Source organism: Battus philenor, unplaced genomic scaffold (genome assembly GCF_028537555.1).
Source record: "Battus philenor isolate CCGP_79_NKW_IND1 unplaced genomic scaffold, ilBatPhil1.0.hap1 SCAF_6, whole genome shotgun sequence".
In the NCBI taxonomy this organism is placed as follows: domain Eukaryota; kingdom Metazoa; phylum Arthropoda; class Insecta; order Lepidoptera; family Papilionidae; genus Battus; species Battus philenor.
In genome coordinates, this window is record NW_027181726.1 from 16,683,838 (window position 1) to 16,710,528 (window position 26,691).

At 35.9% G+C, this 26,691-nt stretch overlaps 1 protein-coding gene across 2 annotated transcripts in view; it reads left to right on the top strand.

The window, feature by feature from the left end:
- Positions 1-26,691, top strand: part of LOC137930156 (uncharacterized) — a 73,000-nt gene that overhangs the window by 30,372 nt on the left and 15,937 nt on the right. For both annotated transcript variants that reach the window (XM_068773297.1, XM_068773298.1), the window contains exon 2: positions 16,410-16,489. In XM_068773297.1, coding sequence (XP_068629398.1) covers positions 16,410-16,489 — 80 coding nt within the window. The remainder of the gene's footprint in view (positions 1-16,409; positions 16,490-26,691) is intronic.

Genomic DNA, 26,691 nt, shown 5'->3' on the forward strand with positions numbered 1-26,691 from the left:
TTTCAGTATATTTCGAACAGATGACTTTGTTTAGACGTTGACAGTTCGTTACAAATAAGATATATGTTGTTTGGTTTTTACATTAAGGTAAATATTAATTAGTACAATAAATTTGTTGTCTGTATAACCATTTATACATATATATATATACACACACAAAAGGGAGTCCGTTCTTCATTTGTCATTTTTAAAAGTTTGCTAATGTTTTAGAGAAGATTCTTTTTTAAAATTCTATTAAATAATTTTTACATATATCTGTTGCAATTTCCATTATCAAAATGCTTATTACAAAAGCGTATATATCTGTAATAAAAAATCTACTCTCTTGATAGAGAAGGTAATAGTGTTTTTTTTAAACGTAGCGGTGTAGAAGGCGATGCCTCAGTACGTACGCGCTCGCGAAAAAACGACAAAAAGTGATGCGCTGATATGTGGCGTGAGAGGCTTGCGCGGGCGGGGGCGGCGGGGGGGGGGCGATAGGGCGTGAGAGGGAGGGATGAGACAGGCTCTATTAGCTCGCGGCTAGGCGAGGCGCTGCGTGTATTTTTAGACTGGAAGTTGACGCGCCACATCTACGGACGCTCATCTCCGCGGCGCAAGCGCAGAAATAACAAACGAGTATCTTAATTAACATTTACATTAAAAAAATTGTTCTCAAATAGCTCCTTTTTGGGCACAAATACTTTGTAGGCGGAGGACAGGATTATGTGGGATTTCAACTTACTAAAACCATAGTCGTACTCTTTAATGTTTAATGGAATCAGGCGTTACCTCGCGGAAGTCCATACTAAGCAAGAAAAGGACCAATATTTAGCTACTTCCGCATATGCAGTGGTAGTCATGCAATAAAGTGCACCGCCCGCCAGCCCGCTGATAAATGCGTATGCGGCAAACAATGCGAATCACCGCCACCGCCAAATTACTCAACACGTGTTTCACCCCTCCACGGGGCATCTTCAGGAGTTATGTTACATCGATTAGTGCCACTCTGTGTTTGGCACTTTGTTGCACGACTACCACTGCATGTGCGGAAGTGGCTAGATATTGGTACTTTTCTTACTTAGGATAGACTTCCGCAAAGTAACGTCTGATTCCATTAAATATTAAAGAGTAAAAGATTTGTAATGTAATAATGAAGTTTGGAAGCTTGCTTTAAATACTGCATTATGATTATTTGTTAAAGTTTCTTGTAGATTTTTCTAATACCAGGGCTCGTTAGGAACACTCCTAGCTAGATATTTTAGATTGAAGAATGAAATTATTATTTTCTCGGATCCTTTTCCTGTCGTACACAAGTGATCAATAAAATTGATTCAAAGTGAGCAATAATAATAATAAATAAATAAATCAATCAACAATGCAGTTTATTTTTAATTTAAAACATGATAATAATTTTTTAATACATACATTCCGTATATTTTTCGATTCGTTTGTTTCTATAGGAATTCTTAAAACCAGATTTTGATGTAATCAACTGACATGGATTACTTGCATTACGAAAGCAGAGCGATCTGTTGATTTATTACTTTTGTACTTTACTTAACCTAAATTTAAATTATTTTTTATTCATCAACCTGTAGGTTTTGTAAGACATGGTTCATTCTGATCAGGTCATGTAACCCATGCAGTATTGTGAATTATTAATAAACAACTGTTTTATTTAAATCCGATAGGAAATAGTAGTATTCTATGACAGTCCGCCGTCTACGTGGAGATAGTGCTTATTTTTCTTGAACAGGCACGGCTTCGTTGCAGTTGATTGTTTAAACACAAGTTTGCAAACAAAGGAGAGGCTATTCAGGGCCCCGTTGACACGAGGCAGTGTAATTCGCTCAGGCGTGAGGACTTCAAACGTAATAATTAAGTCATAATACATGGACTCTAGAAATTGTCGGCAGCAATGGATCAAATATTTGATGTGCGCATATACATCTATCTTGAAATCATTGTATAAAATTGTGTACGCATAATGGGCACAACACGTTTTTTTAATCTGGATCTTGGAGTAAAAACTCTCAAAATGCCAGATTTGAAATACTCTCTTTCCATCTAATGTTTTTATCACAGCACTTGTTCACTTTTTGTCACAAAGTGTATTACCTAAGTAAAGGCTTTCTGTATATCGCGAGTATTAAATTATCATCGAGCGTCTGCGCTTTGCTGCCGGAGCTGTCTCCGCTTGTTTATAAACACGGCGCAGACTACAACGGCGCGGAATACGAGCGCGAAGTTGTATATTCAAAACAACGGTCGCGTAGCGGCCGATACGTTTCAAACAAACAAACCGACTAACATTTCCGATACGTAACGACATTCGCGAAGTTGTGTACATATAAATAATTATCTACACAGCAACAGGCTGCCGTCTTGTGTTGCTGTAATACTAAGGGTCAAATTTTCACGGGGCACGAGGGACCTCCTCGAGTACCTACATAGGTTTGAACTCAAGGAAAATCCCTCGTGCACCTGTGACCCAGCAGTGGACCATATCGTGGTGCACGCTATAACGACTTGTCTCATAGTCGCGGAAGAAAGATGGGAATGCGAAATAAAGCACAAAGATAGGATGGAAAGTGACAGTGTCGCCCCCTGAACGCTATCCATATTTTCCTAAGACATTGGCACAAAGTTGTAAACGATTTAATCAATAAAAATAAAACGTAATTATATAGTCAGGTAAAGCGAAAAGATATACAATTTAAATAAGAAATAAAGATAAAACTAAAAAGAAATGAGTTTAGAAACAAAATTGTAAAAAAACAACTGTGATATCAAGGAATGTGACGGAGAAAGAGACGCGATGTGTGCCAGCATTGTGAATGAACGGAAAGAGAATGCGAGATAATGTAAAGACTGAAAGATGATACAGTAGTATATGGATTGTAAATGACGAGAGAAGAGAGTGCGAATAAAGAAGTGTGATACGAAAGTCATCAATATAAAAGTCATAAGGCTTTTACTACTGTATTGAAGATATTGTGAAGGTTCCAAGTTAGTAGTAGTTAGTAGTAGTAGCAAATACTAGAGAGAGTAGAAAAACTTGTGGAGGATGACAGAAGAGAACGCTGTAAAAATATACTGCAAAACTATTTGAAACAAAAGTCCCTGTCATAGCTTTAAGACAGGGGAACTAAAGACCTCCAAAAAATTTTATAAATGGGCACCTGATCTATAGAACATCCTATGTTATTAGCGTTTCTTCTAAGATCTGTGATCTGCAATGAAGGTATGCCTGCCTATTTTTCCTTTGTTCACCAGAGTATGATACTGATGACAGCCATGGTTGTTTTTAAAAACCAAATATTGACATTTCAAGATCACTGCAATAACTATAGTAGCTATAAATAATTTTCTTTAATTAACTCTGTAATTGTTTTTATTTTTATACTTAATTGTTTACTCTTTTTATAACTTTAATTTAATGACTAATAACCAGCCAATCTAAGAGCAGGAGTAGCGGTAAAGGGCTTGAAGGGGCTTGTTCAACTTGCAGGGCGCGGGCACAATTCCCGTTATACAATCTAATATAATTCACACTTATTGACCCTTGAAAATCCGTATATAACCTTGTAACATTATTTTGAGATACAAATTGTGTTTATAGGCAACTCAATTTGATTGTATTTAAAATTAATGAATGAATTTTTCTGATATGCGTGTATATCATGAGTAAAGAGATATTGAATACGTAGTAAGTTGGCACGTATCCATTGTTGGTTGGCAACGGACGTCACGTCACGTCACAGTGAGTCAACACGGCGGCCGAGTCAATGTTTGCGGCCGTCTGTTAGTCGGCGTCAATATTTGAGGCCCAACCGGGCGGTGACGTGCACAGGTTGCTGCATGTCTCGAAAAACTCGGTCCGGACTATGAATACAGGACATTCTAGGTGCAGTGATATCTCTTGCACAGGCTCATGATTAACAGTTCTTTTGTATAGCCCACCACTGACAGCGGTTCGGTGTCGTCGATTTAACCCATAGACCCCGCCCCCCCAAAGACATCTATGGGGGATATACCGTAATCGCCACGCATGACAGGTGGTTTAGCGATCGCAGTGTGGTATTATGGTACGGAGAGAATGCTGCTGCCCGTCATATTTAACTAATGCATAAATTATCAATTATATACAGTCTCTTATACTGGGAATCGAGCCAGTGTTTCCAAAAAACATAATTTCTTTCATCAACGCTAATGACGACAATACTTTTATTCAGGGTCATCTATGACTGGTATCCCACGTACCTTGTGCCACCCTTAATGAGGCAGATTGTCTTGTTAACATCACTCCCGATCAAAAAAGGAACGGTTAGGAAAGCTTTTTTTTCGTAAATAAAAATTTGTGTAACTTGTATTTAATTAAATATGATAATACGGGCATTACACAGTTTATAAAACGCTTGGAAACATCGTATCTTTATTTAAAGTTGAAAGATGTCATTGAACCATCATTCACAATTTGATACTACTTTCTACCAAATTGAGCTTTTTGGTTAAATAAAGGTACATACGTGATATAAAATAGACTAAAATATAAATAAATGAGTTTCGCAATGAAGAATGTACTATTTCCAAACCATAAAAACTATAAGTGTCTTTGTTACAATACATTCGGCCACCGATCAGAATCTATTTGTGGATCATATTATCCTTTTCGAGACATCTGCCTGTAACGCTACAGCGCCCGCTGGAGGCGCAAAAACGCCGCCGCACCGTAAACTAATCAGAGTTCGGTTATTGGAAAATTGTAAAAAACCTTCTGCGATCGGACGCGGCGGCGCCGGCACCGCTACCTTTATTCGTGAGCCGGGTCAACGAACCCCGCACGGATCCAAATATTCAGCCCACCCTCCGCGCAAATTATTAAGTGAATTTTTATCTAATCTCTGTAAGAATTTTTACCTTCATTAAGCGAATCTTGACGGGTCGGCAACAGGTAGCTAAAGCTTGGGAAGTATCTAAGTAAGGCTTGGTGCATTACATTGATAATCACCGGGTGTTTTCAGTTTAATCAAAAAGTACTAGGATCCAATAAGTCAGAGGAGTGGAAATCTATAAATCTTAGATAAAATTTATACACATAACGTTAGCATCCTTAGCAAAACACATGTGACTTACAAAGCACCATGCCCACTATTTTTTGACCACCAAATCGCCTATTAGAAAGTCTCGATGTGCTCGAAGATGAAGCACGATTCAGTAAGCACTTGTTCACTCTGACCTAGAAGAGATCCGGGATATATTTCCCAGTGAATAAGGAAGCCGGCAGATTGTTCTATACTCGGGTTGGAACGCAGATTCGGAAGGCTCAGTATGTTTACAAGGAAACTCCATCGCGTAAGGGTGGTAGTGGTGTAATTTTCCTAGCAAAAGAAACAAAGATAAGCTAGCTTGTTATACCTATCTCTGGCTCCATAAAATTAGTGACTTTTAAATGCGCAACTACTGCTCTGTAATTTCTCTTTAAAAATCTTAATTTAATAAAAATCCTATTGTGGTATAAAGAATTTTCTTAGTGATAAAAGCTTGGATAATATCTTGGAAGTGAACTGCGCTTCCGAAGTGGCAGCGGCCAGGGCCCATCTCGAAGACCTCGAGCTGGACGACATAGTTGAGGTTATAGGAAGGGATGTGCGGTGGGAATTCATCAGCTGAAAAGAACAGAAGTAGTAGAATTCCTCTGCCCACTAAGGACAAATTTGAAAATTACCAACAAAAATCCGTTTGAATTTGTTGTGATTTCATATAAGGGCGCGTTTAGAACCCATCTAGTCGACTCCACGTATGGTTTATGATACAAGGTGTGCTATTTGATTCTTGTTTCTATAAAATTAGGCTCTTCTGCTATTATTTTATGATTTACAAGAGCGAGTAATAATATAAGTAGACAAAAGCAGGGTAATTGCGTTCCAAATCGAAATTCCTTTTATCAGAAATTCTGTTTGATGTTTACGTATATTTTTGACCATCACCAACTTCGATTTATACTTTTTATTTTATTTTTCAGTACAATTAGAGCCTTAATAACGTTACAATTAGTGCGTCACATCCTTTAGCATTGGTGCCATAAGAAACATGATTTACGTCCGTCTAGACCGCGTGTGAGATTGAATGCACGTTCTATTTGGCCGCCGTAGTAAACAATGTCGGCCGATAACATTCAGCCGCGGCCTGACCACTTCCCACCATTCAACTGCCATTCCGTGCGAATTACAAATAAGTCTAGAAATAAAAAGAACCCGCGTGATATACTACTTTTAACGGTTCAGCGGTAAATTCATACCTACATACATTTACACATTAAAACATTAATATTATAATTTGGTTTTACCCAAAAATGGATGTTCAAAAATAATATTCCTTTATAATTAAGCAAATAATTATTTGACCTACAATTACAATTGAAATGAAAATAATAAATAATATTCAATCTATGATATTTAATATTACATTTGTTGTTTTATAGGAAAGGTAATCATTTCATTGCGATGTAATTTTCTTGTATATAATTATAATGAATGCTTTATTATTATTATTACATTCAAATGTACATTAATTTTTACATAAATATGCATAGAAAATCGTGTATAATGCATAACAATACTATATTAATATTGAACAGTGGAAAAAAATAATGAAAACTACAAAGTATGGATTTGCAATATAATAAATGCTGGCTGTGATATTAGAAATGTAAATTAAGTGCGGTATAGATGGTAAGATAATAAATAGGAATTAAAGATAAGTAAATTGTTAAACAAATGATAAAGATAATAAATGTCAAAATTGTGCAACTCTGGACGGAAGGCGAAGGTGTGAAAGGAATGAAAGATATTCAGAAAGAGTTCAAAATTATTTGAAAAATTATAAAGTGGATAAAGACCCTGTCCATCTATGATAGGAGTGTGTGTGATAGTGCGAGAGGCACCAAAAACGATGCAATAAAATCAAAGAAGGGACTCAAAGTTGCAGATTATACGTATACTACTATTAATACAGAATACGAAATGAAAGATAGCAGAATAATGTGTGGTATATTAAAAAAATATTATATTACAAATGCACCAGATTTAAACGAATTTCGCCAAAAGAAATACAAATTTATAATAATTTACATAAGTGTGTTGAAATCCGTATTATTGAGCGCGAGATCATAAGACACGAATTTTCAAAATGGCGGACGCGGTGACGTCAAGCGACGTTCTAATCATACCTTAAAAAATTGCAATGTTATTGTTTTGTACATTTCGTTATATATAAACTCTCTTACATTTATGGTTCAGAGACCCTTTATTGCAATTACCTTCCAATGTTTGAACTTCATTTCTGTCAATTTTGTTAAGTTTCCAATGTGAAACAGACACCTTTTCCACGTTGTCATATATTTCTGACATTGCGTTTTTGTTTGTTTAGTCCAAAAATCACAGTATTGTAATGGCGTTAAGGTTTTTCAAATTTCTGATCATGCGATAAATGGCCACATACATGTCTTGTGTCCACTGCTGGAACACACTATTTTGCGTGATATCATTGAGATATGCTGGCTTAATGCGTCCAGCTGCCCCGGTAGACTTCAAATTGTCAAATATTATTGTCGTCTTAGAGTCCTACAGAAAATAAATTAAATAAAACATCTTAGAAGAATGTTTTAATAATAAACGACAATCATTTACAAAAATAAATTTATTGTTTCGTACACTGCAAGATGTAAATAATATTTTAATTATGTATTACATGATGATATGTTTTGTTTGATTACATCTTAACATGCTTCTATTGACTTTGATCGCCGTCAAATATTTGACAGCTTGGAACAAGTGCTTTAAATTATTCTATGGTTTGCATATTTGAAAAAGAAAAATTTGGTTCTAATATTTTTGTTTTTCCTCTTCGCACGTACCTTAATGAAAATATGAAAATATAATTATTGAAATTGTTCTGAGCATTTAAACAGGGTGATTGGATATAGATATAAAATATTTAAATTGGTGAATGTAATAGTGATATGTCAGCAAAAAGCTTTAAAGACTTTAAATCTATATTCAATCACCCTGTACATAGTGACCATCCAATCTGAAATATAAAATATTTCTATTGTAATGCGACAAGCCAATAACTAGTACAAAATCTGCAGAGAGAGATGGTTGATATGTAGTAATACGAATTTTTAAAATGATTTTTATTACTACATTATTATTATGTTATTTATCATATCTGTTACTGAGATTTTTGTATAGGGTGCACCATAAAATAATTGATAGCAGATGAGATATATATTAATCCCTTTATAGCTTTAACACTCATGAATCACCCTGTAGGTAAGTTTGAGATCTACAAATTGTGGATTAGAAATGCGTATCAGGTAGAGGAAATAGATTGCTGCGAGATACTGCCCGAGTTAAAGGCAATAATCTTGTATTCAATTGTGTACGTGAAGCTTCAGTGATGGACAATTTAGTCCGACCCTCGTTACTGAAGGCTGTTCACCACTCGAACGGTAAATGAAGCGAGCGCACAAAAACCCCGGGTCCCGTTCGTTTCATTGATTTTTTCACGAATTCAAAGCACGCGAGAGCGCCGCCTCACACAAAACATTCTTTTATCCAATGAATCTTACAAGTAATGGATTAAGAAAAAAAAGCTTTTTATTTGTTACATAAATGCTCCTTCGCGAGCAGGTCGTTCACCCGCCGTATCTACCTAAAGATTATACAGCGCTCTTTCAACTTTATTTTTGTAATCAAGTGAAAGGGACAGATGATTGTAATTGGCGCCAATAAACGTAAAACTTTAAGATGCGTTTACACATACCTACTCTTTAGCAATTTAATTTATTTGCCGTTATCAGAAAAAGTCTAGATGAGTCCAATTTATAAAAAAAAAACTGAAATAAAATTGAACACCCTACCCTACGATGGCGTCTTAACTTTAAATTTATGGATACGAGCGTTCCAATCGCATCTTGGTTAGAGAAAAACAGATAGGACGTAGCTGTTTTTCTTGAGTTAATTATATGATTTTTTAATAATATCCATAATTTATATCTTGTTTTAATATAATAGTTACATTGCATTAGTTTAAGGTTCTATGAATACATGTTTCAATCAAAAATTAAATGTGAATCATTCCAAAAAATACTTCTTTGTATCCTAAACTTTACAATGCATTGATGTTTATAATTCTTATTTACTAACTGGTTTAATTTATTCGTTTAGTTTTTAACTATAACTGGAGGTTTTGATTTTTTATTCAATGGAATCAGGCGTTACCTCGCGGAAGTCCATCCTAAGTAAGAAAAGGACCAATATTTAGCCTCTTCCGCACATGCAGTGGTAGTCATGCAATAAAATGCACCGCCCGCCAGCCCGCTGATAAATGCGTATGCGGCAAACAATGCGATTCACACAACTGCCACCGTCAAATTACTCAACACGTGTTTCACTTCTCCACGGGGCATCTTCAGGAGTTATCTTACACCGATTAGTGCTAAACACAGAGTATAGCTGGAGATTTATTGATTGATCAGCGGTAGATGACTGAGGATTGTGATCATATGTATCGGGTTTGGTTCCCGGGATACTATCGGCTTTAGTTTCCAGAGGACGGGCAGCAGCGTCCTTTGTGTACCATTATACTACTGCGATCGCCAACTAGCCTGCCAAGCGTAGCGATTATGATATATCCTCCCATAGCTTATGCCTTACAGTGGCGTGGACTAAAAATTAAATTTTAAAACTTTTGTGGTTTGTGTGCATACGAGCACAAAAACAAAAATAGATTGTGTAACAAGGAACAAGTCGACGGTTGGAAAGACGGTGTTGATTTTGTAACGGTTTAATTAAGTTAATTGTGGTGCGGTTTCGCGAGTGATGCGGCGGAAGCGGGCGCAGCTTCTCGTGAGTTTTACAAGTTACGTGCGGGTTATATTTAGAAAGCGGTACATCGATGATTGAGGAAACAGCGCTCTGCGAGGTCTCCTTCGACGAAACGCTAAGGCCATTTGTCACTTGACTCGATACTTACATCGCGATATGAATCATACACTCGAACATTCTCTTGGTTATAAGTCGAGGGATATTTAATCAATGAACAGTAAGTGTGAACTGCGTTGTAACCAACTGTGTGGACTTTGCTAACGCTATCAAAAGTTATTATCCTGTTGCATTATATCGTCATCATAGCCATTTCAGCTGTCAACTGCTAACCATAGACCTCCTTCATAGATTTCCAAGAGGACCGGTTGAAAGCGGCCTGAATACATCATCTTCTCACCTTAACAAAATCGTCTGTTCTTAAGTCATATGGACCTTGTGGGTGGAAGTTCTATGCTGCGTTTGCCTGTTTGCAATTCCAAACCATAGCCTTGTCTTGCCTGGTCTCAGCGGCGTACCCATTGCATTTTTAAGTTGCTGCTAAGTTATATCTGTAACCTTATTTCGTTTACGGATCTCCTCATTCCTGATTCTTTCTCCACTGCACGACGTGTCGCTGTGACCTTCTTAACGAGGCACAGAGTGAGAGTCCGCGTTTCAATTTCATATGTCATTACTCGCAACACTTTTTTGTCTTCAGGCACTGACTAATATGTAAGAAAAGGACTAATATAGCTACTTCCGCTATGTAGCAGTAGTCTTGCAATAAAGTGCACCGCCCGCCAGCACGCTGATAAATGCGTATGCGGCAAACAATGCGAATCACACAACTGCCACCGTTAAACCACTCAACACGTGTTTCACCCCTCCACGGGGCATCCTCAGCAGTATTGTTATGCCGATAATATTGTACGCAAATTTTTCGTAGTCGGCCTCTTTCTCGAAGTTGTGCATAGTTATCACTTTAATTATTTTAACATCTCAATAATAATCTATTGTCTCAAAATTAATATAATAATGTCGGATATTGAAAACATATTTGTTTAGCAAAAAAGAGCCATTCGAGCTATTTACGGCTTGAGGCCGCGAATCTTTGTGAAATCGGTTCAAAGAGGTCAATATTCTTACAGTGGCTACATAATATATTTATGATAATATTTTTACATTTACAGTTATTATAAAAAATCAAAAAAGGAGATGTTCATAGTGTATTCACAAGGCACCATGAAAAACTGTTTGTACCAAAGTTTCGACTGTAAAAAGTCTCAAATTAATTTGTTATAAACGGAATCAGATTTTTTAGATAAAGTGCCGCAAAATATTGGGCTAACATTTACAAAATTTAAAACGCATATTAAAAGTAAATTAACGGAAAAAGCTTATTAATCAATTAACGAATATTTAAATGACGAGAATCCTTGGCAGTGATGTCGCTTGATTTTTTTGATTTCATTTAAGCTGTATCTGATAAAGTGTATATTTGTACAAAGCTGTGTTAAGTTTTATTAAAGGATATATAGTTGTTCAGTTACTTCCTGCTTCTTTTCAAAAACTATAGCACATTGCGAAGCAGAGTAGGGACAAAAATAAAATAACTGAAGAACATAAATAGATAATAGGTTGACGATCAATAAGAGTTCTGTTAAATCTTCTTAGTTTTTAAACATATTTTATCTGTAATCTTTAAAAAAATAATAAAAAACGTTTGCTATCTTCTAGTGTATCCCAGGTGTATAAAAAAATTTGCTATAACATCTCCAGTCTTATTAATTCATTCATACATATCTTACAGAAATTACAAATTGAATGAATTATACGACTCTTTATAAGCAGCTGCTACTGGTTCATTTTCTATATAAACGATGGTTTAAATATTCACAAAGAGCGCATTGTCTCCTCGCAGTATCTAGTTACTAACGGGAGTCTCGTATCGGACAATTAACAAGGTTATTTGAACTGAATGGTTTTTCTCATGAACTACGCAGTACGGCGAAGTGTCACTATGGGATTACTCCCTTTCTCTTTGTACTTCAACTGTACCTTTTATTGTAAAATTTCTAATCCATCCAAAGGAAGTAATGCCGTCAACTGTACTCCTATGTTATTATTATATTCTATCTATTATGTTTTTAATGTATTGCTTATAGTCTAAGCGTTAGATGTACAATAAAGTACGTATTTGTTATTACATAGGTCGAGTCTTGGGAAAACATAATATCTTGATATGTCGGAGATGTGACTTTATACTGTACAGATGAAGTCAAAAATGAATACTCCGTTGCGATATCAGAAATTTAAAACAAGTAGAATATATTGAATCAACTCATTAGGGGGATAAATAAAGGAAGTGCTAGTTGCAAAAAAAATTGCGTGTAATTTTCAGGAGTCGGGGGAAGTGACGCAGATTCGATATAGGCAGAACTTCTAGATTAAGAAGGGACTTAAGGACAAAAAAAAATGTATCAGGAACTCTAGGATTGGTACTTTCTCAATTTTGGACTTATTCTTACTAGTTTCAAACGTTTCATAGATTGCGACTGTTATCTACATATATGACGACTGATACAGCGGTGTCCAGTGGGGTAAGGTTTTGATTCGATCATAGCATCGAACTCCCTCCGTGTGCTCTTTTGCCCTCTACATTGATCAAGAGTTTCTCCATGTAGTCGGTCGTTCCTCTACCAACGTGTCTAAAATATATTCATTTGTTTGAAGTAGAAAATTACAAGGATCTCTGATTTTGGGTTGATGGATAATTATTCAGTTAATCTAGTACATAATATAAACCTATGGTATATAACCTTTACAAAAGGACAATGAGCACATCTTGGTGGCGATGTCACGGGCCACCTAAAAATAAAGGGTAAAAATTCAGAATTATGTTATAAAGCTTAAACTAAACCCAGTATTGGGATAAAATTCTCCTCCTTCAGTAAGGTCTTTGAATTACCAGCCGTGTGCAGAGCAGTTCAGTATTCCTGACGTGGTTCGATTTTAGTTCTTAAGATATGCCAGTTTCCTTTAGTAAAGAATACAGTGTACGGTTCGTTGAGTGATAATATAGCTTTGCTCTAACTATTGTATCAATAATGTTTGTGGAAGTGATCACCAAAAAAACTCGCTGAGTTTGTGATCATCTTTTCGGAGCAGGTCATGTATAGGACCCCGCAGTTTTACTTTAGAACGATATAACTATAGACGGACAAATTTTTGACACATGATCACTATATGTGAATGGTAGGAAGTAATAATATATATATATATATAAATAGTTGACTGATTGATAAATACATCCTGTATTTTTCTCTAGTGACCGATCGTTCAGAAAGAGACTTTGGGAAATTTCCGTGTGAAGGGTACACATCGAAATTGAGCCTATGTGAATCATTAGGATCTTGAGTTAGAACCTATAGGTTCGAGTTCAGATAGATATTTTTGATTAACAGCAGACAGCCATTACAGGACTTGCGTTGCCGATGTACCCAAGCTCGACTGCGAGCGCGAGCACGCGGCGTCGAGTGAGACTTGTCCCAGGAGACAGGCGACACTTTCACACGGAAGGCTCCACCGAGCCGGCCGAGGACGATCATCCAATTGAGTCCGCTATTGATAAATGACTGCCGGCCACCGTCCGCGCCAGCTGACCGGCTCCCCTCGCGGATATGGGGCGCGCGGGCAGGGGGCGCCCGGCCGGGGGGCGTCGCCTCCTGTCCGATCGCCAACTGATGGAACGGGGCTACGCGCCTAACTGTCAATTATCGGATATTGGAGCATCTGTACTTTCTAAAGCGTCAAGACCCGGGGCGCCGGTTGTTGACCTGCCCCAGATATCCCGAGCTCTCGTGTCCGCCTCATATTTTCGTTTATTGGGATTTCCTGTTCTTGTTTGTGTTTATTGTTTTTGTTATCGGAGATTGTTTGATGAGGTGCGCTTGTTGAGGTTCGTTTTGATCTCTGCTTCTGGGACTTATATGTCTTTTTCTCCGTTTATTCATTCACAATATCATCATTCACTTTAGATCATTCATGGTGATCACATGAGAATGTCATGAGAAGAATACCAGTCAAATTGAGTTTCTGTATTATGACATCCTTCAATTTAAAGCTACGAGGGTTCCAAGCACGGCCTGAATTAAAAAGTGCCTACAACAAACACGTATGATTTTTTTACTTTAACAAATATCTTTAATGCAGTACTTCAACGAATTTATTCTCAAATTTAATTATCACTTAAATTACCCTTTACTGATAAAAATTTAATTCGATGTGACATATTTCAGAGAGATCACTTTGTACAGGGTGATTGGAAATCGGTGTAAAAGCTTTAAAACTTTTTGTTAAAATGAGCTGTATATTCACCCCGTTAAAGTCATTATACCTATAGTTTATCATCCTGTATAATGCAATAGGCCAATGACTCTTACAGTACGAAATCTTTTACAGCAGTTAGTTTTTAGTAGCATGCTCATTGCTTATTCGTACAATATAATATAACAATTGTTTCCTATAATTAGTCTATGGTGCAGCAGTAGAATTTTATTCTTTACGATAGGTTTTGTTACGCACGTTCGTAAAGACAAAAATTTGGTATAATGTACAATTAAATGTATATTGTTACATATAATTGGTTCCAATTTTTCCAAAATACTACTGCCAGGTTCAAAAAGCCTGATATTTTCGAAAAAAAAAAACCTAGCAATACACTTAATAGTCATTCTTTTATCTTCTATTTCTCACGTGGAAATCAGCATGATATTAATCCCAGGCATGTTTACCTCCTAAACAATCTTTATGTTAAAGATTATGTCAAGGTGTCTTGTCACGTTGCATACGTACAGGTTATCGGCTTGCGCAGGCGACGCAGCCATACTACGATTTTATTCTCTTATTATAGTGTTCTCTGTAACTTTATGCAAGTAACATTTAATTCGATTAAAAAAAAGATAGAGTTGACTAACAGGCAAGCGGACGAATGGCGACTGAAAAAAAAAGGAGATAGAGTGAATATTGCGTCAGGTCGGGGCTGGACGGGGTTCTCCCAGATCAGGTCTCAGGATCCGTCCAGGGTCAGCGACCGCGGCCTATGCGCCTGCGCATTCCGTCCTCTTTTTTTTTTGCCATCAATGTACCTCTGCGGCAAAATGCGAGTGACACGTCAGAGATAAACATAGGTTCTGAGGATTTTAGAACAATGTTTACCGATCTTTTTTAGCTCCTGTTTTCACAATCAAACCTTATATACAAGTTGACTGGAAATATATGTAAATGCATTTGTTGACAAATGAGTAATATATTCAACAGTTTGATTCTTTTATTACCTATATCCTATAATGAGTACTGCTGCGCCAATAGCTCCGTATCTCTTAAACATGCGTCTCGTTTCTATCATCTACTATCTATTGTCAATATTAACTTTGAATGCACCTTTAGTTATCAATAATTTAATTTTAAGCCGCGTACTATTAAGAATACATTACGGTAATGTTTATAAACGAAGTTTCTTTTTTATGACTCCGTTTTTAAGGTCCCCTTGTTCTTCTCCTGTCATGGTTCACAGGGACTTTTTAGAATTTTTCATATAAAATTTTTATTTTTACTGTCATCTTGTATCCGTTTCAATGTCACACATTCTTTCTTCTTTTATCCGTTACAATGTCACACAATCTTTCTTCTTTTTTCCGTTTCAATGCCACACATTCTTTCTTCTTTTATCCGTTTCAATGCCACACTTTCTTTCTTCTTTTATCCGTTACAATGTCACACATTCATTCTTCTTTTATCCGTTACACTGTCACACATTCTTTCTTCTTTTATCCGTTACAATGTCACACATTCTTTCTTTTTTTATCCCTTACAATGTCACACATTCTTTATTCTTTTATCCATCACAAACTCTTTCGTTCTTTTTCATATTTTATCTCTTTCCAAATATCGCCTCGATTTCCTCGCTTTCTCTAAGAAATTCTTCATGACAATTTTATTATTATTTTTTATTTCTAATCTATTCTTCACTTTGAATTTTGTTTGGCTTTAAACAACAAAACTACGTACTTTTAATTTTACGCGTACCAAGGGTTGAAAACCGCCGTTTTGAAACCTTTTCTACTAAGAGTAAATTAAAATACGCGTCCTTACTTGTACCATATAGCATTACAATGAAGGTATAATCAAGTTATGTACTTAATCACTGTAATCAAATTCTTGCAGTGTGAAAATCTATTAAGAAATTAAATCTGTTATTAAATTTTTGTTCTTAAATACGTTTTATTTATTTATGTCTTCCGATAACTGCGACAGGCTAAGATTTGATAATACGAACTAGAAGCAGCCGGTGCGTGTAGAATTAACACTTTTAACACAACTGGTTACTATTTAAATATTATAATTTAATGACATTTGCTTGGGTGCGCGAGAAACAATCGCGGATGGACATGCTTAATTGAGATGTAGGCATTAACATTTGAAAACACTATGCAGATGTTATTCAGTCGTCACTAGATTTTATCTGTTTATGTTAAACGAGATGTCCTATTGCAGGTGCAGCGGCGACATGGCGTCGCCTAGGAGGTACCTGCTGCTGGTTGCAGTGCTATGCGTCACTTCTCTTTGTAACGCAGGTGAGTAACAGAACCATTCTATCCCAACAATATCCGCCTATTTGGTCAAGGTTGGATCCTTTTAGGTGCCTTCTAATTCTTATGTTAGACGCGTAGAGTAACAATCCGGTAAAAAACATGTAACAGCCTCTCCCCAGGCTCTTAAAAAAGTCCTCAAGTCTTAAAACGAGGTGTAATTTCCGTGCCTTCAGCAGTCCTCTGCAACCTTCGATCAAGGCAAATAACAGGAATCTTACGGACTAATAATAAATATTTTAATTTAAATGTACTACAAATAGGCTGGTAACAAAGTTTCTACATATTTTAAATAATATGATCCCCAAAAATAATAGATATTTAGAATATAAGGTGTAAGTAAGTCAAAGGATTGACAAACAGATAATGGAAAGATAAAAACATAAACGGACAGAGTACAGTTCTAGTTAAACACGTTGTAGTTGCTTGTCCAACGTCAATCAAAAAGTAATTTACACAACTTAAACAACTGAAATATTAGCGCGGAATAAATCAGGGTCACATGAATCCTCATTATCCTCATTATCTCTTCGCTAATAAAATAAAAGTCTTTCCGCTGGCTCCTGTGACTTAATTTTAAAGTAAGAAGTAATATAACAGAAGACCGCAGTTTTTACTTATCTTTTCACCTCTGTTATGTAGTAAATATAAACAATTTTAATGTTTGATAAGCGAATTTTATTTGCTTGAAATCTATTTAATTCGGTGTATAAGTGTCAACAAAGAATTTTATTACATATTGAACTTTCATAGACTTAGTTTTTTTTTTTTTTCGGAGAAATTCTATTCCTCTTTACCAGCGGAACGAGTCATAATATCTTTGTATTATATCAAATGAATATTTAAAAAGAAATTTCGAAAATAATTTTCACTAAAAATATTTCTTTCGCCGAGTAGACGTCTGTTAAGAAGTGATTTTATGAAATTCCATCCTCAAGGAGATTGAAGAGTTCGTTAAGTTCGTGACGTGGGCGAATTGATAGCTAATTTGTTGATATATAATATCATCCCATTTATGTAACTTTTTATTAGTAATTAGATAATAAGTACACAATAGTACTATTTTCTTATTATCTGCCTCAATATTTACACACCCACCTACAGGTGGTCTCTATTCCACTCTAGGTTAAATGATAGAGAATGAATCTGGTAGACAATAAGTCCGTCACTGCACATTGTGTGTAAAGAGTGTAAATATATAAATAGAAGAATAATTAATGAAGGAAAGATACTTAAAGTAAACGACGCAAGTCTAACTTTTATGTATCGCCGTTCAACTTTACAAGGAAAACAATTTGAACTCTATGTGCAAAGGTCCTTTGGAACTCCCATCACCTTCCATGTGGTGAGGATAATGGTCCAGTTCCCTCTATAATTTTAGATCTATCAGTCTATATATAATTAAAGGCTTTTTTTAAATGTATAAAGCTTTAAATTACGTAACAGATGTGTGTATACTTAATTGAGACATCTCCTTGTATCTATCTCCATGACTTCCGCGATACTCCTGCCGTCTGACATTCTAACACGTGTAGATTAAAAAATAAATGTTATCACCGAATTCCAATATTGGAGACATTTGTATAATTTAGTGGGCTTTAGATGTGTTGCCGTAGACACGTCGGATCTATGCGCTATGCATTATGCATGCGGGATCTGCGAAATATTTCGTTACACGAATTCTTTTCGGTGGATACGCAACATTTTACCGTTTGTTATGTAATATACTTTGAGCTGTATTCGTTTATTTAAAAAGTTTATTTACGAACGAAATAATACGAAAGTAAAACTACTAGAACACTATCGTGCAAAGGATTTTTAATAATAAGTTTTCATTGAATACATTTATGTTATAAAAAAAAAAAAACAAATTGTGTTTGTCGCGGGCACAAGTCAGGACACATTTGGAAAGATCGTCGCTAAGTACTTGTGATCACAGCGAGTCGAGCTTCATCACTACACTACTTTTTTATATCACAAACTATTTCACAATAAATAAGTTCGAAAAAAGAATCATACAAAAAATGAAGATTCCAAATTCAAAAATTATATTTTGATTATTTTTAATTTCAAATTTTTTTACTACTGATATATAATACATATGTCCAGTGATATAACCGTAGTGGACTGAGACTTGCGATCGTGGGTCGTGTGTTTGATTCCCTGGATACAATCTTATATAAATCACACTTTCCAGAGGATACGTAGTACGTCTTCTGCGTCCCATACGCTGGAATCGCCAACCCACCAGCCAAGCGTGGCGATTATGATGTATGTTCTCATAGATATCTTAAGACCAGGCCTATGTCCTGCAGTGGGTGTCTATGGTGGTCTACGATATCAAGTGTAAGGCTTTTTTACTGACACGGGGAATTTGTTCTGCAACCGTGCAAGCTGAACAGTAAGTAATGTGTCCTGTTTTATGCCGCAAACGATTAGACCCTGGTGTTGTGCCTTTGATGCGAGAGACTGCATATTGCGCAACACAACCCCGCTGTGTGGAAATATTTGAAATAGCGACGCCACGAGGCGCTTGGATGGTTTTCGCGTAGGTACGGGCTAGCGGTCACAGTGTATGCAATCGCAGTAGGAAACATTTTTAAAATTTTTATATTAATTTATTTATATTCTTCTATACTTTTGATCATTTACTAGATATTGCAAACCTTGATTTGTATTTATACATTACTATATAATAAAGCATTATTACCACTTGCATTATTAAAGTAATAAATGTGAACCGTAACGTACAACTATAATTCTCTAAATTACATATGAACATCACTCACAAACAAAATCTAAAAGGCAAGCGGTCTAACAATTCGTACATTATTAATTTATTCATAGCGTTGTTATTTCTGATTGATAATTTATTATGATCATCCATTCATGTCAAGGGAATCATGTAATAAGATTTAATTCTGGTAGAAAAAATAAAATAAAAGTTTATTCCCATAAAGACAACCTTCGATTTAAACCTACAAAAGTTTCAAACGAGTCATCATTTCCACAAAAGTAATATTTATCTTCTCCAACGCCTAATATACCTATAGGATATTTATTGCTTTAAGTTGGAAGATTTAAATAAAGCTGGTATTCTTACAGTTGCGTCGCATTATATCTATAATAATATTTAGTATGTACGCAAAAACATACAAAATTATTTAAAAAGAAGCTAGATATTGTTGTATTATTCTTCTAATTTTCGTCTACAAAATTAAATAAATCGTTTATGGCACAAGGTATATGTGCAATGAAATTCTACAATCAGTTTCGTGTCTGCCACTGAAGTAATTTGAAACCTATATTTAAAATAATACTATTGAAAAAAGAATATTATTCTACCTAAAAATACTATACAGATGTTAACGTATGGAATTAAATATTGTCGATGTTCACTCAAGAAGCTAATTATTAGCACTCTTTTTTAATTATATTTTTAAAGAGCAACTTTTGAGTTTCTCAGCAGAACTGCCTTTCGAGCCTCTGGTATCTTCTTGCGGGGACAACAATGTCGACATATTATGTTGATTGACGATTCAAAATTGCTTGTAATAAGTCTATTCCAACAAAGAAAATTTTGAATTTAATTTAAATTCCGTGACGTTGGATGTCTAAATGAGACGCCTAGTTATGGATAGGAGTGCGGTCAACGTCTTATATACTTACTTTAACAATGTATTTCTCATTAATGTAACACAAAGCTGCAATTCTTATGTAATAATTGTCGCAAACTGTAATAATTTACCAAAATATCGCACATCGCAAAACTGACACGTCTTTTTACGGAATGATTGACTGTACACATTGCTTTACTAATATTTTGTGTTTATTTTCATTGTAATTCTCTCAATAGTATACTATATTTTTAGTTTGATTACATCTTTTCATATCTCATGACTTTTCACCGTATTAATCATTTGACAGATAGGAGCAGGTATTTTAATTTACTCTGTGGCTTGTATGGGAAATAATATTGTAGTTTTTTATTTGTAATAAGTTATTTTCTTTTACTTTTATTAAGTTCATTTTATGTTACGAATGAAAGTATAGTGAAACTTTACATTTGCGAATTGGTGCTCTGCGTGTAACTGCTCTGTGGCGCGGCAATTAGCGGCGACTTCCGCGAAGAAGCGGCGAGCCCCACATATTTGTTGTGAGGTCAAGGCCCCGGCGGCCGCGCCCTCCGCCGGATTTTCCGTCGAACAAGACATCGCGTGCGCTCTGACTCACTCGGTGCACTTCGGGGCCAGCTTATGTAGCTTAGCTCATGTTTTTTTCAGCTTCTTCGAACTCGGTTATATCGCTTTAACTATGCAAGCTGTAGTCTGATCTATATGTCCGTATGTTCAGTTCGGAGTTATGTTTAGTTCGGAGGTTCTTTGTAAGTAAAAAATTGTGACAATGTATGTACGAAAACCTTATACATTTGTATGATATATACATACAAAAATGGCGACGTACATGATATACCGCTATCAAGGCTCCACAAATTTACTAACTCCTTTGTAGGCAAATGTGTATGATTTTACAATGAACTCCCTTGTATGCTTCTAAATTAATACAAACATCAAATAATGACTTGTAAAGATTCTACTGTAGTGTAAAGTATTCTCTTCATTCTTGACGTGAAAAAGCTGTGGTCACCGGGTACATCTCCCAAAGGCGGACTATGCTATCTACATGACAATGATAGACGTCGAATCCTTGCTGTCAAAACGGCGTAATGGTTTCGTTATTACAAAATATTGTCTTCATAAAGACAAAACTGTTTAGAGCTAAATATATTATTTTATATTATATATACATTAATAATGTTCGGTACGCTACATTGATGAGAATCGTAGATATTTTTTTTATAATCTATAACTTAAGTTTATGATTTTATCCTCGTTTGTACATATTAATCAACCTGAAAATCATTAGCCGCGTCTGACTTAGGTTCAGACAAAATAGATAACCATACGTGAAATACTGCTATATTTGAATATGAAAATCATTAGTGTCTTGTCGGTGATGATACATGGATCGTAGAAGTGGTGACTTACGAAGGACCTCATAAGAAGGCTCAAGGAGCTCAGAGAGCAATGGAGAGAGCTATACTCGGAGTTTCGCTGCGGGTTCGAGTCAGAAATGATGCTCGTACAATTGATGATAGCTGGGACAAAAGGTTCTCGAGTGGCGACCACTAGCCGGTAGACGAGGTGCGGGCAGGGCCCACATAAGGTAGGCCAACGATGTGGTTAAGGTAGCTAGGGGCGCAGGACCAGTCACCGAGGCTATTTTTGGCCTGTACCTATGCCTTTAAGTGGACGTCCATAGGCTGAAAAGAAGAAGACATAATAAATGAATTTTTTGGAAATTCGTAAAACTGGCCATAGGATGCTCGCATGGTAGAACTATATGAAATATCTGTACGTACCTATCTGAATGAGCTGTATGACCATGCAAATATGATTACATTGAGCATAATGTAAGATTGTATTAAAGAATAGGTAGATGTAGGTCTACAACTTTTAATCCTTAGCGGGTTCATTAAAGAATGATAAAATGAATTAGACGTGCCTTTTATAGCTCATTTATCAGAAAAAAAGCTTTACATTAATTATCAATAGTCCTGTATAAAAGAAGTTAAGTAAATGAATATTAATGATTTTAAGTAACAGTAACTGAGTTATAAAAATAACGTGTCTTTGATAAAAAAAAGATCGAGCAGCTTGCGGGCGCGCAGGCTATGAACAGATAGTCGCGGGCCGCGCCGGCGGCGCTGTGGTATGTAGCCGTCCGCGACGGGTCGCTTACAGATTTATTTTATATAACAAACATTGTGAATGATTATAAAATTGCAGTATTGACGTAAAGAAGCGTGTTAAATATTACATTCAAAGGTTAATGTAATTACGCTGGATATTTTAACAATAACAGATGAATTAATGAAAATATAAATAGATGAAAGCAAGAATGTAATGTAACCTTCAAAATAATCTATTATTGTCTTGTCTCAACGGGCTGGCACAACCAAGCGATTATTTCATTGCACTCATTTTGCGCCAAGGAAGTAGTAAATAAAATACACAGAAATAGTAAATATGACAAGGATCCTTTATTGTATATTTATGATGAAGTTTAACTTGAGATAAAAACATGTGGAAGACTCTAACGTAAGTCTGTATCGACGCACGGCCAAAAAACCTTTTTCTTTAACAAATTATATCTGTATTTTTTAGTTTAATTATTGGTATTATATTGTTACTTGGCTAGTTAAATCAGGCTTTTTATTCAAAATAAGATCTTTTTATTGTTTACAAGAAACTGAAAGGTTCTTCATTTATAAAAATTAGTTATACTTTCTGAAGCCTGACAATGTTGTAAAATCTGATAGGACGGCCACTGGCTGTAACGTCCAATATCAAACGAATATAATTTTGATTGAATAACAGTAAATACTATATCATTTCACAGATAGGTAGTTTTGCTAAATTCATTCGGTAATAGATCGGTGTGAACGTTGCTCATCTGTCGCCCAACTGTAATAGAAAACAAATGTAGTAATTATTGGTTAAAAGAAATTAACCAAATCATTTCTGTGTGCGTGAGAAGTCCCTCAGTGAGAGAGATAGATGTAGAGGGACGATAAAAAGGCCGTGCTATCCCTTCATTGCGTTTTCCTTAACTTATTAAGTTTAGGTAAAAATAAACATGTTTTGAAGAGGCAGCTACTTACGTCACGGCGTCCGCTGAGTCAGGCGCGGAATGCCGCCGGGCAGGCCGCCGCCCGCCCCCGCCCGCCCCCGCCGCAGCCCCGACATCTCATCTCATCGCGCGTCTCGTAATTGCCGACAGGATCACTGACGCAACGCCGCGCCGGACGGACCTCGCGGCGAATTGTTTTAGCTGAGACAACTTAATTCGCAACCTACTCTATACCTGCAATGTATGTGATAGTTTAGTGGAGATGGGAGCCGCTTTGAACTTACATTATTCTACACAAATAATTTAAAAGAGAAAAGTCGCTGGTATAAAATAATGGCAAAGGTTAAATTACATATAAATTTGAAGGCGTCAAATCATTTCAAATTATGAAACTATTTTACAAAAATTTAAACATAATTATATAGAGATGTTGAGTTTTCGTTATTACGATGATGTATTTTAACCATATCGTTGGTCTACCTGGTGGGAATCTACCCACGCTGCGTCTACCATCTCGTGGCCACTTCGGCTTCAACAGCCATCAATCACGCGTGCGATGCGCCTGCACTTCGGTGACCTTAGTTCATTTGCGGATCTTCTCAATTCTGATTCGCACGCTACATAAAACAGGTCAAAACAATTCTCTATTGGGGATGGCTATACTTTCGTAAATCTTAATATATATAAATCTCGTCTTTAATAAAAATTAATCCAAAATGAGCTCTAAGCCCATGAACGGTTCTACTTTTTTGTTTAATTTTTTTAGGAAACGTCTCATACAGAGAAGTAAATGAAAAATTACGCGGAAAATAGTAAAAACTACACTTTTCTTTAACCGTAGAAACTATAGAATACTATAAAATACCTGTTCCTGGCTGACAAATATTTGACGTCATTTAAAAACAAAAAAGTGAGGTGGAATGTAAAGAAATAAATATTACGTACGAATTACAAAGTAATAACGCATTACGTTGTTTTTGTAAATAATTGTTTTACAATCAATAAATTACGTAAAGTAATGACTCCGTTACATTGCACTGCAACTGGCCAATAACGTTGGACAGTACAAATTCATTCGAGACGGCTAATGGTTAGTATCTGTGGGGGACGCAGTTGTCCAACAGTGGACATTGATGTGTAGTTAATAATTTGTGATGATGTGTATAATGGAACCATGCATTATTCCTGTTCCGGTGCTCCACGTAAAGTGTGTTCATATGAGTTACTACCCGAGCACGTATCTGCTCCTTCTTCGATTAGCTGGTGGAGGTGAGTTACCTCACACGCACGAATACATTCCTCAAAGGCGAGGACTTCAATGAAGGTGTATATACGTATGACATCATTGACGGTGTCCGAATTCAAATCGCTGTTCGATATTTGAATTTGAACGCGCAAGAATAGTTTGATATGTGTGAATGTAACACACGTAACACGAGCCGCGTTGAGCTTGCCATTTAGCACGTCGGCTAGAGGGCGAGATAAGCCGCCGCGCCGGGATCACGTCCGTGCCATTACGGGCCGCGTGACACAGTTCGAGATCCCCTTCCCGTGCCCTCCTCCCTCTTGGCCCGGAACGAAATCGCTCCTACATCGAGGAAACGTCGCTCCACGAGATTGTTCTCAAGTTTCCGACCGCTCTAAATAGAGCACAGAAACATTACAGCTCCGTGAATGACCGGAGGTTAGAACGAAATTACCTCTCCGTCACATAAACCACCCAACGTTACATTGTTTTTTTTGTCAGGAGCCATTGGTGTTTCCGCTGTTAGGAAAAAACCAGAACTATCTATTTTCGAAAAAAAAATGAAATCAAATTGAGCTTCTGTATAAATGGATCTTTCGACTTAAACCTACGAGGGATCCAAACGCGACCTGATTTGAAATGAACCCAAAAAACTCATTTTTTTTATTTATTATCATTAAAAATCTTATATTGTTATAATTTTTTCGTGTTTTTCTTTTAACATATAGACCCTAGATAAAAAAAGTATTTATTAATTTTGCTAAATCGGTTTTCGGTATCGCATAGGCGACATTGAGTATATATATATATATTATATATATATATACATGTATAGGACATAGGGAAAATCTAGACTAGAAACGAGTTAGCGCTATGACTCGAACATGTTTAAGAGGGAAGAACTTTAGCTCAATCTATTGCTATTTATCTGACTATTGGTTAAACTTTTAAAGTGAACATTGACACAACTATTAGCGTTAGCTGGAGAAGAACTGAAGAAGGGTACGTGCGGACGCAGCGAGTGCGCAATGAGCGACGCAAGTGTTCATCATAAACCATACAAACCTGATAATATAATGTGTGAATTAATGAGTGATAATATTATGAGCGTTTATTCTCCTTGTCTGTGAGCGATCAAGGAAATTGTTAATGATTTTCCTCGATCACAAGGAAAATCTATTTAATTTTCCCTCCAAGAATTTTGTCACTGGTGATTAAATTTTTATTAGCTGTCATTGCGGTACTGTCGTTCCAATGAATTTAATTTATTGCCGTGACTGAATACTGATTTGAATTGAAACGAAAACTGTGAACGAATGATGATGTTTCCAGTTGTTGTTGACATAAGAATCTATGCAAATTGTAAATGCCCATGTCCGGCTCACAAAATTAAAATGAAAAGGAAAAAAAAAATAAACAATTTTTTTATTAAATTCCACGCGGACGAAGTCGCGGGGCTCAGCTAGTTCATATATATGCAATATTGTCTGACTAGACACATAGTTCTGCCAAAAGTTAATGGCATAACGATTTCTAATATAAATAATAAATAAACGAGCATATTTTTATTCTATTTAGTCTTAAATTAACAAATAATTACAAAAACCAACCTGCAAATGTTTAATAATGATTTGACTGTCACATTATGTGTCACGTACTCCGAAGTGAACACTTTATCTGTCGATTTAATATGAATAAAATAAATTTACTTTACGATCGTACTACTGATCGAAGCAGTTGTATTTCGAAGTTCGAAGCGAACTGTCAAATGCACGAAGCTTAAAGCGACAAGAGAGTAAATTTTCAATAAATTTTCTGAAATTATTCAAGTTTCTTTGCTTTTTTCATTTTTTTTTCATTAAAAACTTCGGTAAAGGAATTCTCTAGCTATGTGGCCAATGGAGATAGAGATTCATTTATACACGGGTAACATTTGCTGTCAATGTATGGTAGACAGTGCCCAAAAATGGTCACATACATAACAGATAACGTAATTATCATATAGTAAGAAAAAGCGTGATCAAAAATCTGATTTATATATATTAAAATTAAGTATTGTTTACTATCTGTCTACTTTGTACAGCTAGAAGTTACCGGTCTTCCATACTCTAATAGAAAATTAAAATTAAAATATCATATTTCACAGCGAACAATTGATACATGAATTTTTGAAATAGGTAATAAAACTTAAGGCTTTTTTGCTGACAAATGCGCTATACATTCACTTTTTAAAGCTTTTACAACTGTT